Source organism: Neofelis nebulosa, chromosome 7 (assembly GCF_028018385.1).
Source record: "Neofelis nebulosa isolate mNeoNeb1 chromosome 7, mNeoNeb1.pri, whole genome shotgun sequence".
In the NCBI taxonomy this organism is placed as follows: domain Eukaryota; kingdom Metazoa; phylum Chordata; class Mammalia; order Carnivora; family Felidae; genus Neofelis; species Neofelis nebulosa.
This window is the reverse complement of record NC_080788.1, coordinates 118,749,945-118,767,339: the sequence shown is the minus strand read 5'-3', so window position 1 is coordinate 118,767,339 and position 17,395 is coordinate 118,749,945. Positions and strand designations below refer to the sequence as shown.

Below are 17,395 nucleotides of genomic sequence, written 5' to 3'. Positions count from 1 at the left end.
GGATTCTGTCTCCCTCTCTCTCTGCCCCTCCCCTGCTCACGCTCTTTCTGTCTCTGAAGAATGAATAAACCTTAAAAAAATTAAAAAATAAATAAAAAATAAAAACAATAACGTGGGCGCCTGGGTGGCTCAAGTCGGTGAAGTGTCCGACTTTGGCTCAGGTCATGATCTCATGGTTCAAGAGTTCAAACCCTGCGTCGGACTCTGTGTTGACATCTTGGAGCCTGGAGCCTGCTTCAGAGTCTGTGTCTCCCTCTCTCCTCACCCCATCCACTGTTCACTCTCTCTCTCTCTCTTTCAAAAATAAACAAATAAAAATTAAAACAATAACGTGGATATTATTACTGATATAGAAAGACTCTCAACATACTACAGTATATGATCGGGGAAAGAAGCAGCTTACCGAACAATGTTCAGGGTATGATTCAGATTTTTTTTTTAAAGAAAAAATGCATGTGCAAAAAAAGGATAGGGGAGAAGGATTGCAGGTTCTTTCCTTTCTTTGCTGTTTGAATTTGGGTTTTACAGAGAATATGCCATCAGAAAAAAATGAATAAAATTACTGAATTTTGAAAAGAAATTCTTTTAAAAAATATCTAACCACTTTTAGGCAGAAATTCAACCCGAAAGAACATCTTAATGCCATATTCTTTACAAATACCAAAGTAGAACATTCTATGGCAGGAGACGAGACAATTGGATAAAATATATCAGGAGTTGATGCTGTCTCGTTTCTGTTTTTCTAAACATGGAAAACATGGACAATTTTCTTTTTTTTCTAAAACATGGAAAATACAGGGAAGAGAGACAGAGGGTGGAGGGGCCCCCTGTTTCTGCAGGCTGGGTCTTTCCGGTAGGTTGTGTTAGGGAAGGGATGTAGCGCCTCACAGTGGGTGCCCCAAAATAGGACAGTGGTCTTCTGAGAGAGGGGTGACAGCTGACACATGAGGGGACAGGAACAGGATGCTCAGATCCACAGAACAGCCACTGTCGGGTTTGCTTGGGAAGATCATGATGTTCTTACCTATTTATGTTTTCTTTTTAAGTTTATTTTTGAGAGAGAGAGAGAGGGAGAGGGAGAGAGAGAATCCCAAACAGACTCCACATTCAGTGCAGAGCCCAATGTGGGGCTCGACCTCACAAACTGTGAGATCATGACCTGAGCTGAAATCAAGAGTCGGATGCTTAACCGACTGAACCACCCAGGCACCAACCCCCTCGCCACAACATATTTATGTTTAATGGCTCTCACTGATAAGCACACTTTGGCCAAGTCCTGAGGCCCTGGGTCAACTCCTGCACTGTGTTCTCCAGTACTGTTTCCCCATTGGCTTGTGCACAGGTACCCGAGTGACAAGGTCTGATGCACAGGGCCTCACGCTTGTGGGAGACTGAGACGGTGCAAGAGGGACATTTGGAAAGAAGACTCTGCAAGTCCTGTTAACGCTGGTTTATGGGGGAAGGACTCCTCACTGCTCCACTGCTGCTCCTCCCCACCCCCCACCCCCCCAGCCCTTCAGTCACTTGATGGCTCAGGAGCTCCCTTGCCTTCTGGAGGGCACGTGAAAATCTGGGCAGTTCCCCAGATTCTCTGTGACGCGCAATAAAGTTTGGTTTGGGGGGAGAGATTCTGTAACCATAAATTTGCAATATTTAAAATAGTATCTGAGTCGTCAAGTTCTCTGCGCCTTGGCTGTTGTTAAATGGGAATGGGTACGCATGCGGCAGGGCCTCTGAATTTTGCAGGGGTCACATCTTGTGAAGGAAGGTGGTGCAGGAGGAAAACTGGGAGAGGATACCCTTTCCATCTGAAATGTATCTTATCTTCCGGGTTGAATTTGGTCCTTAGATTCTACATCTACTGCCAAGCACAAGGGAGGTGGGTTTGGTGATGCCATTACAAAATTATCACATAGTAAGTTTAAAAAATTCTCATATTATGAATCCGCCCCCTCTTTTTCCTCTCGGTGCACAGTTCTATGCATTTTAACACATGTATAGATCAGATTCTCAGAACCCGCACCACGATCGGGATACAGAATAGTTCCATCACCCCCAGAAAACTCTCTGTGTTATCTCTTTAGAGCCACATCTTACCACCCCCTCTGTAACTTCTAGCAATCAGTGATCTGTTTTCCTTCATGATAGTTTTGTATTTATGAGAATGTCATATAAATGGAATCGCACAGTTTGTAATCCTTTGAGACTGGCTTCTTTCACTCAGTGTGAGGTCTCAGAGACACATCCAAGTGGTTGTGTGGACCAACAATCACTCCTTTTCACCACAGAGAAGAATTCCACTGTTGGGACGTAATGATGTTTATTTAGCCATTCACCTCTTCTAACTTTTTAAAAAATATTTATTTTTGAGACAGACAGAGAGAGAGAGAACACATGCACAAATAGGTGAGGGGCAGAGAGGTGGGGGGGGGGGGCGGGCAGAGGATCCGAAGCAGGCTGTGTGCTGAAAGCAGGAAGCCCGTTCGGGCCTCGAACTCATGAACTGTGAGATCATGACCTGAGCTGAAGTCAGGTGCTTAACCGACAGAGCCGCCCAGGCGCCCCTAGCCATTCGCCTCTTAAAGTGCACTTGGGTTGTTTTCAGGTTTTGCTCATCACAAACAGGGGTGCTGTCAGCAGGGTTAGGGTGTGAACGGAAGTTCTGATTTCTCTGGAGTGCCTACCTAGGAGAAGGACTGCTTGGCTGTGTGGCAAGTATATGTTTACTTTTGTAAGAAACTGCCAGACCATTTTCCAGGGTGGCTGTGCCATTTTGCATTCCCACTTGGCATTATCAGTACTTTTCATTTTAGCCACTCTACCCCCAGAAGTCTCCCCAGGGAGTTAATCTTTGTTTCCCTAATGGCTGATGCTGTTGAACATCTCTTAATGTGCTTATTTGTCATCCTACGTCCTCTCTGGTGAAGTGTCTGTTCAAGTCCTTTGCCCATTTTTGAGCTGTTTGTTTTCTTATTGCTGAGTTTTGAGAGCTCTTTATATAAAGGTGCAATTTTATTGCATGGGTAGAGGAGGTGAGAACAAGGAGGGGAAATAAAAGACACTTCCTTTCCACTGCCTGAAAGGAACAAGGGAGAGAAAAAAGGAGAGAGAAGCAGAAACAGAGCTGCAGATAGGGTTTTACTCTCCTCCCACACCTAAGCTACAAAACAACCATACTTACTGCTTCATAGTCTGCCAGTTCCAGCCTCGCTTTATTCTGCATTGTCCTCTTACAGAGATAGATGGCTGAGGGAAGAAGAGAAATTACAACACGTGCAGACCCAGCAGTGCGGTGGCGTCACAGATCCACCCATCTGTCTGTCCCTCCGCTCATCCACCTAGCCATCCAGCCAGCCCTCCCTGTGAGTCCGGTGCTGCACTGAGCAGAACATCCTTCCATGGGGAAGCCATGATGCCTACCCTCCAAGAATCTTCCTTAAAGGTCAGGATTGAAGGAGGACTTCCTCTTCTAGTCCTGACTGCTCCCTTTCACCCTCCTCATTCTGTTCACCCAAGCATCCTCCACCAGGGTCATCTTTCACAAATAAGATCATGTTACCTTCCTGCCTATACTCCCTGCATTGCCTCCTCAGTGACCTCAGAAGAGTAGTCAGGCTCCTTAGGGTGGCGTGCTTGGTTCTTTAAGCTCCAGTCTCCTTACCTTGCCAACCTATTCCCTCCCTGCCTCCCTTGGGCATGTGAGGCTACCAAACCCTTCAGTTCTACTCCTCTGCCCATGTGTTCTCCACATGGAAGATCTGGCAACCTTCTACTAATCTTGGAAGACCCAGCTCAGTGTTCCCAATAGCGTCTACTCATCCTCACCCATGGAACTTAATTCCAGTGCACTGTAATCATGGATTTACCAGACTGTCCCCAGCTCTAGGCGGAGGGCTCCTCAAGGGCAGAGGCTGTGTCCTACTCAGCTTGAATCCCTGCACCTAGCACCAGGGCCGGCCTACCAGGTGGAATGAATAAACAGTGGAAATGGTGGACATCTTGGGTCTCTCTTCCCAAGCTAAAGAAGGGTTCTTGGCCCTCAGTTGCCAGAGGATTCCTTCTCACACATGCCTTCATCACTTCCTCTCCCTAGCTCTGCTTCTTCAATATCTCCCAAGTAGAATGGGGAGAATGGGGAGTATCTGCCAAGTAGAATGATCCAGGGAAGACAACAGATGAATGGTATGAGTGACCAATAGGATGGCCAGGAGACAGGGTCAGAGAGGACCTGTGGCTGACCTGTGGTTTGACAACTTAGTTATACTAGGAGAGCTAGTTAACTCCTTGCTGGATCAACAAACCTCCTCCATGTGGTCTGAAAAATTTGCTGATGGCAGCTTACAAGACGCTGGAACCTCGTGGCTGGCAGCCTGCTCTGGTATGCTCACATTTCTGCTCACATCAGTTGAGCTGTATGTGGATGAGAGTCAGTTGTGCTTGTTCACAAGTCTGTTTATGTCAGGCACACTTGTTATTCTAATAATGTAATTTCACCAAATATTACATTTCACTGATGAAATTAGTGTGAAAAGAGAGAGTTGTTTCTATGAGGACCCAGTTGAATGGTTTGGAACAACCTGATAACGAAGAGTTGGCTAAGACAATTGCTAATGAGTTTGGTAGAGGTGAGATAACTGAAAAAAAAAAAAAGGGAAAAATAATACAAATATGAAAGGGGTCAACATACAGGTTACTTCCAAAGTGTTTTCAAATTCTTGATGCATTTCAAAGGTGCCCAAACTGGATGGTTTATTTTGAGTGTGGCCGAATTAAGAAAGAAACTCAAATTATTAGGGGCCAATAATCAAAGAGAGTCTTTGGTCCGATCTCAAAAAGCCATCGAATGATTGTTCTTTTGTATAGCTTATGTTGACGGGAAGTGATCAGGTAAGGACGTATCTCTTTTTCATAATTCTCTGTTGACTATCTTTTGCAAGGAGCCAGGCAGGTACAGCTCTCTGTTATGTCTGATGAAGGGACGTCTGCTCTATTACAAGATACCTCCTTCGGTCTCCTGGACCACCATTTCGGCAGCCTATGGAATTGGGAGCTACCTAAAGAGGAAGGCCTGACATATCACCAGCCCCACCACGCGGGTCTCCTGACTCAGGAGCAGCACAGCTCAGTGGAGGTGAAAGCTGTTTTGAACAATGCTGTCGCAGACGGTATGTGGTACTGCTAAACGTAAAACCCGGGAAAGTGCAACCCAAGTTGGGCTCCGGGCTTTATTTAAGCAGAAGCATCCTGAGACATTTCTAGCACATCCGGGTCAAAATGGGCCAGCTAGGTTGTGAAGTAAAACACCACACGTGGAATGCAGAGCTGGTACCATTCCTGATGACCGCGAGCTACACGGTCACCTGACTTCAGCTTGCTCCCTCTGTGGCTAAAGCCACATGGCAGGGGGTCTGTTCACCCCACCTAGGGAGGTAGAATGTAGCTGTTGAACGGACCTTTTCTTGGCATAGAACTTGGGGCTTGTCTGCACTGACTAGGGTGCCTTCAACAGTGCTTGCTGTGACGCCTGACCAATCAAATGACCACAGACCACGGCGGCCAGTCCTACTACTTGGGCATCTGGGAGACTTGCTTTAAGCTCACATGTTGGTTTTATCTGGGTATTTAATTCCTCATTGAGAAATCTTTGTCTCCTTGCCCTCACACCTGGCAACCCCACCTCCTGGCACATCACTCGGAGGACACACTGCCATCTCAAGCTCACCGCATCTCACCGCGATATAAATAGAAAACACAAAAAATGTTAAAAAAAAAAAAAGAAAACACAAAGAATGTTATGAAGTGAATGGATTCCTATATTCTATGTGCAACTAAACAGTAAAAAAAAAAATAATAATGACCTCATCCTATTTCAATGTATTTAAAGAACTGACTCCCTCTTCAAACTTTGTCTTTACGAGTGATGTTGTTTACCTCAACCTCTTAAACCGGGGAACCATATTTCTCTGTTTTCCTCACACCCTTGAACTGCTTTTTAGTACACTGGGATTTTAGCACTGTAAGTCACCCGGGTGGCCATTCAGTACAGGCCCCTCGTTGCCAGCTGGGAAAACCAAAGGCCCAGAGAGGTGAAGTGAGTGACCCATAGGCCAGTTAGTGGTGGAGGTGGAATGAGAACCGAGGCCTAGTTCAGAGCTGTTTCCATTATGACATTTGCTACGTCATCTACTCATTCATTCATTCATTCATTCATTCATCGAGGTGTGTCCTGTGATTATCCTCAGTTTATGGACGACGGAAACGTTTCCAGGTCATTCCCCATCGTTGGGACTCCCTAAAGCTGCTGCGTCCATTCTCAATGTCTCTCCTTGACTCTGACAGCTTTTTTTAGAAACCTGTCCCTCCCCAAGCTATTCAGCCTTCTCAGTCATTCGTCACCAACAGGAAACCTGTGAATACTCAGATCAGACTCCTCACCACCCTCTTCCTCCCCATCACGCTGCCTCCCTCAGCCTGGAATGCTTGGATGGTAGGACTGTGACTTAACCAAATCTGTGTCAAAGCAACAGACACAGAGGGGTGGTCAGTAAAGGTATGTGGAATGAATGAAAGTGTCTGGTTCTTCATCAATCCAAATTATACCTATCCTGAGTTCTTAGCTTTGGTTTTACATCCTCTCCGGCAAGATGGCCCCCGCAGAACTGATATTGTGAAACATTACCCTAGTGATAATAATACTAACCACCACCATGGTTTTTTTATTGGTTCCTTTCTATGGGGCCACACACCAAACCTTACAGGCATTTCATTTCATCTTAATAAAACAACACTAGGAAAGGAGTACTATTATTCTTCTAATTTTCACAGGAAATTTCTGAGGCACAGAGAGGTTAAATAACTTGCCAAGATCACACAGCTAGTGGAACCAGTTGATCTTGGAGCCGCTGTGCTGAAATCTCTCTTGGTAAAAACTTTGATTTTCTGACTGAACTGCTTTGTAAATGCTGGTGAGTACTTTTGCAGGCCGCACCTTGACTTCTCCATCCGATTTGCCAAAGTCGAGGCACAGGAATTCAAAATAATTTTGCCTTAATGAAAGCCTGATATAAAATTGTTATTCCTACCCTTGTTCGTGCCACTCAACTCAAATTATGACGTGGAGAATCCCTCTAGAGAAAGGGAACCAGTGCCCTGGGGTGTATGGTGTGAGATGGCCTAACCTTTATGGGCTCATGTTCAAGTAAATATTTTCATCTTACTGGAGTCTAGTTATCTGGTCTGGCCATCCTCCTCCCCTCTCCGCAGCCTGTAAAAATATCATTTTTTACATTCACAAGGGCACCCGGCTGCTGCATGGAACTGAGCCACGGTTACTCAAGTTCCGAGTTGGGCTTTTGTGAGCGGCGTTTCAGCCCCAGAAGAACCAATTTTGTGAATAGCCAAATGTAGCTCTGATTCTGAGTTGGAAGCCTTGCTTATCCACTTATCACATGGTTTAGAGCACAGCCCAGTTCCAGAGGGACCCCGCAGTGGTGCCCTGCAGACAGCTGCAGAGACCATCAGAGGGCCCTGCCCCCAGCATAAGGGCCGTCCTCTGGACCTGGAAACACAACGACTGTAGCCTCCTTGGGCAATGCCTTGTCTGCACCCCGTCCTCGGCATTGCACCCCACCTGCTGGCGTTGGGAGTGATCCAGACAGGGTAGCTTATCACAAGGTCTCCCGGACAGGCTTCCCTGATCACTGCCCAGCTGCCCATGGCCCTCCCTTCTCTGCAGCTGCCTCTGTCTCCCTGTGCAAGCAACCCTGCAAAGAGCTTGGGGAGAAGCTGGGATCTCGCCAAGTGCCCCAGGCCCAAGGAGAGCCACTGTGGACTGCCTCAGCAGCTCAGTCAGTCAGCATGGGCCTTGAAGCCACTCGGATCTGAGTTCCAAAGCTGATGCTTCTACTGTCTGTTAATCGCCTTTAATAAAGAACCAGAACTGTCAGCAACTATTTGCTGAGTGCCAGCAAAACTGTGCTATGCACTGGGGAATATGAGAATGAGCAAGCAGGACCAGTCCCTGGCTTCATGGAGCTTACGACTGACTGGGCGTCCAGAGAAGTAGAATACGACGCGATATGTGTGAGGTTGTGGCCTCTCTGAGCCTCAGGTTCTTCATCTGGAGTATGGGGACAAGGTAACTTCTGTAGACAAGATAACTTCTGTCCTGCCTGGACAGAGGTAACTCCCTGCCTGCCAAACTCCCAACCTCACCCACTCCTAATTTCCTAGTCCAGGATAACTTCTGCACACTCCTCCCTGGTCTAGCTTCTTTTCCGCCTAACTTCTCTAGCTATCAAAAACACCAATGAATTATTCATAATTCTTAACAAGTCTGTGAGAATAGAAAGAGCTGGGGTGGGGGTGGGGGTGGACCCCTGATCCAGCCCTCCCTGAAACCTTGCCCCAGAAGGGAGTGGTCAGCGGTCACTATCTTGGTTCTTCCTGGCTCTACAAAATGAGCATACTGGCCAGCTTGATGGAACGTTCCTTCCCTTCCCCTGTTCCCCTCCAAAAGCTGCATCTCTCAGTGTGCTCTGCCTTTCTTCATTATGTGGAACAGGGAGCTTATTACATGTCAACGCTCGGAAAAGGACTGAGCAGGATAACGACCCCTCCTCTCTGTGCGGCAGTCACCCAGACACCAAGCGTTTGTCGTCCACGCTCCCAGGAGTGACGCCTCTTCACTGCTCACCGTAGTCGGTGTTTTCAGGCTCCCAGCAGTTTGAAGGCCAAAAGTACGGGGCCTGCGCAAAAGAGCACAGATGTCAGGACTCAGAGGCACACCGGTACTTGACCTCCTCTGCCTGGGGCCTGGGTCCACCCTCTCCTGCGTCCAGGGAGGACCCCTCCCCATGACAGGCTCTGCCCCGGCTCCTTTGTGCTGATGCCAACCCCCCAACTCTCTCCTGGTCTTAATACAGCAGAGGCCGTCAACATTTCAATCTGGGTATTGAGAAATGACATCTAAGGTAAGCAAAAGAAATGCGAAGATGAGAAACTTCGTTAACAGGGCAAGTATTTCTTATCCCAAGACAATAGACGTCTAATGCCAAAGTCAGGCCGGCACAGTTTCCCGGGGAACACAAGCTCCAAGTTCCTTTTCTCCCTTTGAAGTATGTATCCCTAACACCGACATGTGGAAACTCTAACCCACAGGGTGGCTGCACTTGGAGTAAGGAAGTAATTAGGGTTCCGTGAGGTCACAGGGTGGGGCCCTGATCCCATAGGATTGGTGTCCTTATCAGAGGAAACACCAGAGAGCTTGCTTTCTCTCTCCACCACATGAGAAGCGGCTGTCTGAAAGCCTGGGTGAGCCCTCTCACCACTGACCTAACCTGCTGCAACCTGGACCCTGGACTTCCTGCTTGCAGCACTGTGAGAAATTTCTACACTGGTGGTGTAAGCCACCCAGTCTTTGGTATTTTGCTATAGTAGCTAGAGCAGACTAAAATGCCCTTTGACCCTGTCTAAAAAACTCCACTCCATTGGTGTTGACCTTGACACAGCCTCTTATCCTCTGCCCCATTTCCCTCTAGAACAGGACCTGAGAAAAGGAGCGGGAGGGGTTGGGTGGTGGACAGAAACTTCAGACCAGGAAGGCAGCATGACAGAGTAGAAAGACCAAGGACTTTGCCATCAGGCTGACCGACACTCAAATCAAGGCCACCTCCTAGATTTATTAAACCTCGGAGCACCTCAGTGTTCTCATCTGTCAAATGGATGATATATATAACCCTAAAAGTTTGTTCTTCAGATTGAATGAGGAAATATGTGTAAAAGGTGCCCCCCCCCCCAACAACAACAAATGGCCCAGATAAAAGCTTGTTTGGCCTTCCCAGTGTTGGGGGGAGGTAAGGGTTGCTCCCTTAAATACCCTCAGTTTTGTAGGTAGTTTTAATCTGAGATCAGATAATAAGAGAACATTCTTCAGGAGGAGGAGCTGGCAGGCCTACCTGGAAACGGTAGAAGGTGCCGTCATCCTTCATGGTGAGAACGTGGTCCGAGATTGGAAAGATGTAGCCCTGGGCAGCTATAAGGCTTCCCACGTGTATTGCTTCAACTGCATGGACAGGGCATGAGAGAGAGGAGTGTTTAGTAAGCTGTCAGAACACAGGGCTCCTTAGCTGGAATGTCAGTCAGGAGGGCAGAAAGGCAACCGGAAGCCAACTGTCATCACCCCCAGATAGCTGCATGATTGATCGGCCGATTGACTGATAGCCTTTGATATAAATAAATGCACTGGGCCGGAGGTGGGGGTTGGGGCATCAGTGGCTAGGAAGGGCCAACATGTGTCTGGGTTGGCCCAGACATTTGGACCATTTGGACCAACATTTGGATCCCAGCTCGGAGAGTCTGGCATCGCTTGACTTTCCCCAACACTTGCAGAAGAAAGTAGCTTCATGGTTAAGAGCATGGGCTTTGGTATAGACACATGCTTCATGTAAAGGGCTTAGCAGTGCCTGGTGCTCGGTAGGTTTCGGCAGCCCTGATTCATGTGCCTGTTTCATCAGGTTTATCAGCCCCAGCAAAATGAGCATGCAGTCTCACTGCCCATAGCATTCCCCGATATGACAGTCCTACTGGAGGGAGGACAGCATTACCCTTCTCTAATGCATATAGAGTAAAACCTCACTTTCTTAGAAAATTGGAGGAAGGGTAGGTAATGCAGTGGGCAGTAGCAGAAGGAGGCCAACCTGACAGAAGTATTTATGTTTTTGCCACAATCAGCCCATTGTTTCGTTACTTAGCACCAGCCATAAATAGATTCTCGTAGGTAAGAATTTGTGTCTATTCGGAGCAGAGCTGAGAACGAAAAATAACAAATCCAAATGGTTCCACCATGCGTGATAATCCTTCACCAATATAAAAGTACTCTTACTGCTAAAAACTAATTTTTGGATGTGAAAGTGATTGATATGCTTAAGGAGTCTCCAGGAATTATTAATTTCACAAGCTCTGAATTTTTTTTTTTTAAAGCAACTTGTTTTGTCTCGCAAACTTCTCAAGAGGTTGTATCTAATCCAAGTGTTTTACTTATGTAGAACACCTCTCTTTTGGAAATAACTGGTGGAGTCAGAATGAATGAAGTCGGATGTTATTTGCTCACTGATGACCAATTTCCTTTTTATTTTTATTTTTATTTTTTTTTAATTTTTTTTTCAACGTTTTTTATTTATTTTTGGGACAGAGAGAGACAGAGCATGAACGGGGGAGGGGCAGAGAGAGAGGGAGACACAGAATCGGAAACAGGCTCCAGGCTCCGAGCCATCAGCCCAGAGCCTGACGCGGGGCTCGAACTCACAGACCGCGAGATCGTGACCTGGCTGAAGTCGGACGCTTAACCGACTGCGCCACCCAGGCGCCCCCCAATTTCCTTTTTAAAGTCTAGATGCTTCGAGAATCATGGGGACGGCAAAAAAGAAGAGTTTCGTCACTGGCAGCTGCTCCTTCCCCAGGGAGGAAAGAACAAAATCCAGTAAGAAGGTGACTTTCATGTCCCCAACCTAGGAGCTGGAACTCTCACTTCATCCTTTGTGGTTCTGTTTAGCTATATGGCAGATGGGGAGGGAGGGTGAGGGGAGGGGCAGATGTTGGATGTGCCTGGCTTCCCAGGGCCTTGCTTCGTCTCGCTTCTACCCTTGTATTCCCAGCTGGTGAATTGTTCTTAACTCTTCCTGCTCAACCATTTCTCAGAAGCCTAAATGGTTCCCAATACCCTGATGTCCTCTCAAGGCCATCGGAGTATAAGAGAGCTTCATAGACATGATCTTGCTTATTCACGAGCTTTCAGGGAAAACTCCTCATACCAGGGCCAGAGGACTTCTGAAGCCTATTCTCCTCCCACACTACTACTACTGCTCCAAGTGATAATAATACGTGTTAGAAATACAGTGATTATTTTAGAAGGGGTAAGAAAACAGTGCTATTGGTAGAGAAAAGACTACCCTGAAGAATGGTACTCCTTCGGTTAAGCATTATAACAAAAGAAGCATTGACTTTAAGTACGTGCCACTGAACTGGTAGAAATGCATTCAGCCCAGTTTTTACAAGCGGACAATCAGAAGTCCAGGCTGCATGAGGGAAATGCATGGGGCAGTTAATCTGGGTTCTATCCTTAAAAGGATTTGAATTCACAGGTTCCCTCCTGTGGATTAAGAGCTTGAGCAGAATTACGAACTTTCACTTGTCACGGAAGTTGCCATTAATCATGATGGTGAAAAAGGCTAGTGTCCCTCCCACGAATGACCCACTTCTTTTCTGGCACTCAGATTTCTGGCGACTACATTTAATTGAACTCTGTGTAAATTGTATTGTTTCATAGTCAATAGCCTCTTAGGAGCATCAGATTAAAATATAGGAATTCCTGAGCTGACTTCATGACCACAGCAAGGAATCACAGCTGAAAGTCGGACACCTAGAAAGGGCACTTACAAAAATCTTTAGAACGCATAGCAATTGGAAGCCATTTAATTAAGGGCAGATAGGTCTACTCCCCAAGAACATAAGAATACATGAATGGATATTGGATATTGATAAATATGACCTTCAGGCATCAAGGATACTCAGTTAAAACAGGAAGTGTACTATAAACTCCAAAACGCATTAACAAACACACAGATCCTAAGGTTGGCTTATCTGGAATTTTCACTTTTTTGAAACCCCTCATTCTCTAATTAGGCTGGGAAAATAAATTTTACTACTGATTTTCTGGTGGGAGGACAGATTCGGAAACTGTTTTATTGGCCAGAATTCTGTTGTTGTCTTTCTGGTGAGGTTTTCCTAATTGAAATGCACAATTAAGGCTCAGGGAAAAAAAAAAATCATTCCCTTCTTGCAGAAGGAGGAAACAGAAGGAGTCTTAGCAAATAATTAAATGTCTTAATTGTGGATCAGGCAATCTGATTTTAAGAGCTGGCTCTATAAAGATAGGTATTCAGTCGAGAAAATAAATTAATTTCATTTGCAAATAGAGTGACTCCACATCTTGGGATTCATATTTATTATTATTATGATTATTATTATTTTAATGTTTATTTATTTTTGAGAGAGAGAGAGAGAGAGAGAGAGAGCGAGCATGCACAGGGGAGGGGCAGAGAGAGAGGGAGACACAGAATCCGAAGCAGGCTCCAGGCTCTGAGCTGTCAGTACAGAGTCCAATAAAGGGTTCAAACTCACGGACTACAAGATCATGACCTGAACCGAAGTCGGAGGTTAGACCTCCTGAGCCACTCAGGTGCCCCAAGACTCACATTTATAAGCCCAGTTCTCAGGAGAATGGGAGAATCTGGTTTGGAACTTGTTTATGGGATGTTTTTCAATACCACGGAGGATCAAATACCTGGGTCCTCGATGGAGAGGTTCTTCATAAGCCATTGCACAATGTCAGTACCTGAAATGATAAAGCAATTTGAACTGAAGACATCACGAATGCTTAACTCTATGGCAGAAGAAACATGTTTACCTAAGAATCCCCAAATTCCAATTAGCACACACCCAGAGAGCTGGATAATATTGACAATTTTCCATCCTAATTAACCATGTCTATCCATTGGTATGCTTCCATAGTCACGATCTCACTCTTTTCCAAAAAATCCATTTTTGATGACTCAGGATGATCTTGTGTCCACACTTCTAGGGAGTATCTATAGGGAACTTCCTGCAAATATAGATTTTAATGATTTCCCTGAGACAGGTTAGGTGAAATTATCCTATATCTGAACCCCAGGATATTTCCTGAAGGAGGAGGCCTCTTCAGCTACCTACCCTAACTGACAAGGCCTGACTAACACAGGTGACCTTACAGTTTCTTAACAACAACAACAACAACAAATCTCTAATTTTTTCATTGGGCCCATTTTAAATGAAAATGCTCCTATTGAGTTCTTACAATGGAATATGGCTATAAATGACATACACCACTTCTAGGCCTGGACCATAAAAACTCCCGTGTGACCCACCACACCCTTTCCTTCCCTATCTGCTGGCTGAATGTAGAGAACCCCAAGAACACAGGGGGAGGGCAGAGCCACAATGTGGGAGGAGCCTGGGATCCTGAACAATCATAAAAATTGATGCCCATTTTGGGCTCTGACTTGATTAAAAAATAAACATTATTGTTTTAAGCCACAGAAGTTGGGATTTATTTGTTTTGACATCAAGTTCTACCTTAACTAATATAAAATCTTGAGTTGGAAGGGACTTCTAAAGCATATCTACTCCAACCCTAGCCAATATAGGAGCCCCATCTGTAATACTCTGGACAAGAGGTACCATAATCTCCACTTGGAAAAACCCTAGTACCTGGGAATTACAGATTCCCTCCTAGTCAGTCTGTCCCAGTGAAATCATCTTTGATTTTTCAGAACAGAAATCTGACCCTCTCTGAAGTCCTCTCTTTGGACTTAGTTTTGCCCTCTGATGATAGAAAAACAAACCCAGACTTCTTGCTCTGGAGAGAGTCTGTCCGATATACTATCAGCATTCTTCTTGAGGTTTTCCCCCCTCGAGGTGACACCTGCCTAGGCCCCTCAGCTATTTTCTCCCATGACATGACCTAGAGACCCTTGCCATTTTAGTCAGAATTCTCTGAATATGTTTCCTTTTGTTTGCCTCCCTTTGAAAATGTTGTGCCTAGAGCCAACGTGGGAGTAGGGCAGTCCAAATTTCTGGAAGGTTCTGGACTTCCGGTCAATTCACCTTTGTCACTCAACCATCTCACTTTAAACCAGGGCTGATCTTCAAAGGTGGTTTGTCACCTCAGGATGGAATTTTTGATGGAAAGCAGCCTGAAAAGGGCAACATTTCTGGATGTCTGAGTCCTGTTGTGCGTGGGTCTGAGGCTTGGTCTGCCCATAGCTCTCCTGGAATAGATTCCTAGCTGAAAACCTGGAGAACTAGCAGAGGTCTTCGAGGAGCATTTCCTTTCCCCAGAAATAAAGTTTCCCAGAAATCTGACTGGTTGCCAGAGGTGAGAACAGCACAGGCCTGTTTCTCTCTGGCTCTCTGGAGAGGGAATGGAACCTTGCACTGTAGACAACGAGGGCCCCATCCTACTATTTCTGTGCTCCCCCAAGACCAGCCTCCACTGGCTCAGCCCTGCAAGGTGCCCCCGTTTCAACCTCAAAAGCAGAACTTCAAAGCTTCTCCCCGCTCTTGCTCCCGGATGGCATCTAGGAGCTAAACTTTGGATCAAAACCACTCCTATTCATTCACATTCTTTGAGAGAAAGGAGAGTTACGTCTGTGTGTGCTTGTGCGTGTGTGTCCGTCTCTTCCAAATTATACAAGTTCAACATTTGTCCTAGGACATGAAGAACAAAGCAGAAATCAAATAAGAACTGTAATCCCAAGTTGGGGGTGGGGGAGAGACTCTAACCTGTTTTTTCCTCAAAAGAAAAATAGTTCTTTTTTGTGGGTTGCCTGGAAACGGATAGGTTTCCAGCATCAGCAACAGCTCTCCCCCGGGCAGGCGGATTATCTTTCTGCTGAGCTTGCTGAACCATTATTTATCACCTGCCAAGATTGATTACTCACCCTGGGACAATGACAGCCCTTCCTTTCCCCTGTTAATTACTGTCATCATTAATATCCATGTCACTAATTAGTATTCATTCACATTGAAACTCCTTCCTCGCTATCATATCCGTTCCCCCCTCCACCCCAGCAGAGACTTCAGCACTATTGTCTAGATTTCTACCCTCTTTTGCTTTCATGCACTCAGTGTCTGGCCTAATTGTTCTCCCCAGTCCACCAGGCCCTGGTTTGCATTCACGGAGCCGAAGGATCCCCTTTTAAGCACTTTGTTTTTGGTAAAGACGGGAAAGTCACAAAAGCCTCTGTCCTTTTCACCTAGCAATGTGGCGGACCACAGACCTGGGTTTCTTGTCCCTGGTGCAACCACCGTAACAGTCGGGGTCTTCATCTGGGGACTGGGGTGACTGTACTCAAAGCTCTGGTGAGGGCCGAGCTGCGCCCCTGCCTGTCCTGGGTCACTGCCTGCCTCACCCGCTGCAGACCTGCACGAAGGCCCTCAGCAAGCATAACAATGTGTAGGGGTTGAGGACGCCCCCCCTCCTTCTCTTGGGCATGGGCTGCTTTAGGCTTCCTTGGACTAACCCAGGAGGGGCCAGCCTCCAGCCTCGTGGCTGGAAGCAAATGGTCCATGTTGAGCCCCAGGAACAAGTAAGGGAGGGAAATCTGTCAAAATATTATGTCCTTTAAAAGACCTATAATTATTACACTGGAACCAGGCGAGGATAGTTCAAATGTCCGTCAGGAGAAAGCATTTTTCTTTTCTTCTCTTTCCTTTCTTCCTTTTTTCCTCCAGCCCCCAATCATTCTTTCCTTCCTATTCTGAAAAGAATTTGAAGCAGATTATTTTTCTGTTCTCTCTCAAATTAATTGTTGCCCTTTGTTACCACTGTCGGATTCTGGTTCTTATTTTGGTCAAGATACCCCGCCAAGGACTTAAAGCCAATATAAAAACTTTAGGAACAAATGCGGAATAGTTACTCTTTATTCCCAAAGGTTCTAAAACACTTGGCTGAAAGTTTTCTTTTTGAGGCTAATATGTCAGGAATATCCATGAAATACATCAGAGGGCACCCGAAACTGTTCTCCACAGCATGCGTGGTTTGTTAGTATATTTAAGTATATATTTATCAGATGTAGGTATGCTTTATGTTTCTATATGTGCTGTAGGTATGTATTCCAATTATGTCTTTTATATATCATTATGTGTATTGGAAGCGTGTTTGGACACAACTCAAAATTTCTCTAGTAGGGGACTGAATAATTAATTATGGCTCATCCATGCAACACGTATCTATTGAACACCTAGTGTGTTAAATGAAAAAGCATATCAAGAACAGTGTGTATTGTAAAATGACATTTTTACAATAGAAAATATGTATTTGCATTTGTATTCTATTAATTACACATGTGTAGATATATACAGATACCGAGAAGAGAAGCTCTGGAAGAATGTTTATTTTTGAGAGAGAGAACGTGAGCGACGGAGGGGCAGAGAGAGAGGTAGACTCTATGCAGATAGCAGAGAGCCCAATGCGGGGCTCGAACTCAGGAACCGTGAGATCACGACCTGAGCAAAAGTTGGAGGCTTAACTGACTGAGCCACCCAGGAGACCCTGGAAGAATATTCAAACTGTTAACTTTAGGTTATCCTGGAGAGAGTGGAGGGTCCAATGATGGAAAATTTCTATTTTTTACATTTCCTTATTATTTGGAATTCATTGAACGTTAATATACTGCTTTATATAGTGCTTTTTAAATATATGGCTTTTTAAAAGTGAAAAACACTTTGCACTGTAAAGAGCAGAAAGGGAGGCGATGACCTCCTCCAGAGACTGCAGTGGAGAGGCTGGGGGATCAGG

The 17,395-nt window shown here is 45.7% G+C and overlaps 1 protein-coding gene across 15 annotated transcripts in view; it reads right to left on the bottom strand.

Annotated features, from left to right (window-relative positions):
* RGS6 (regulator of G protein signaling 6) overlaps positions 1-17,395 on the bottom strand; it is a 606,508-nt gene that overhangs the window by 96,278 nt on the left and 492,835 nt on the right. For all 15 annotated transcript variants that reach the window (XM_058739537.1, XM_058739533.1, XM_058739538.1 and 12 more), the window contains 4 exons: positions 13,343-13,393; positions 9,957-10,063; positions 8,696-8,747; positions 3,182-3,246 (listed from right to left, as the gene is read on the bottom strand). In XM_058739537.1, the coding sequence (XP_058595520.1) occupies positions 3,182-3,246; positions 8,696-8,747; positions 9,957-10,063; positions 13,343-13,393 (275 nt within the window). The remainder of the gene's footprint in view (positions 1-3,181; positions 3,247-8,695; positions 8,748-9,956; positions 10,064-13,342; positions 13,394-17,395) is intronic.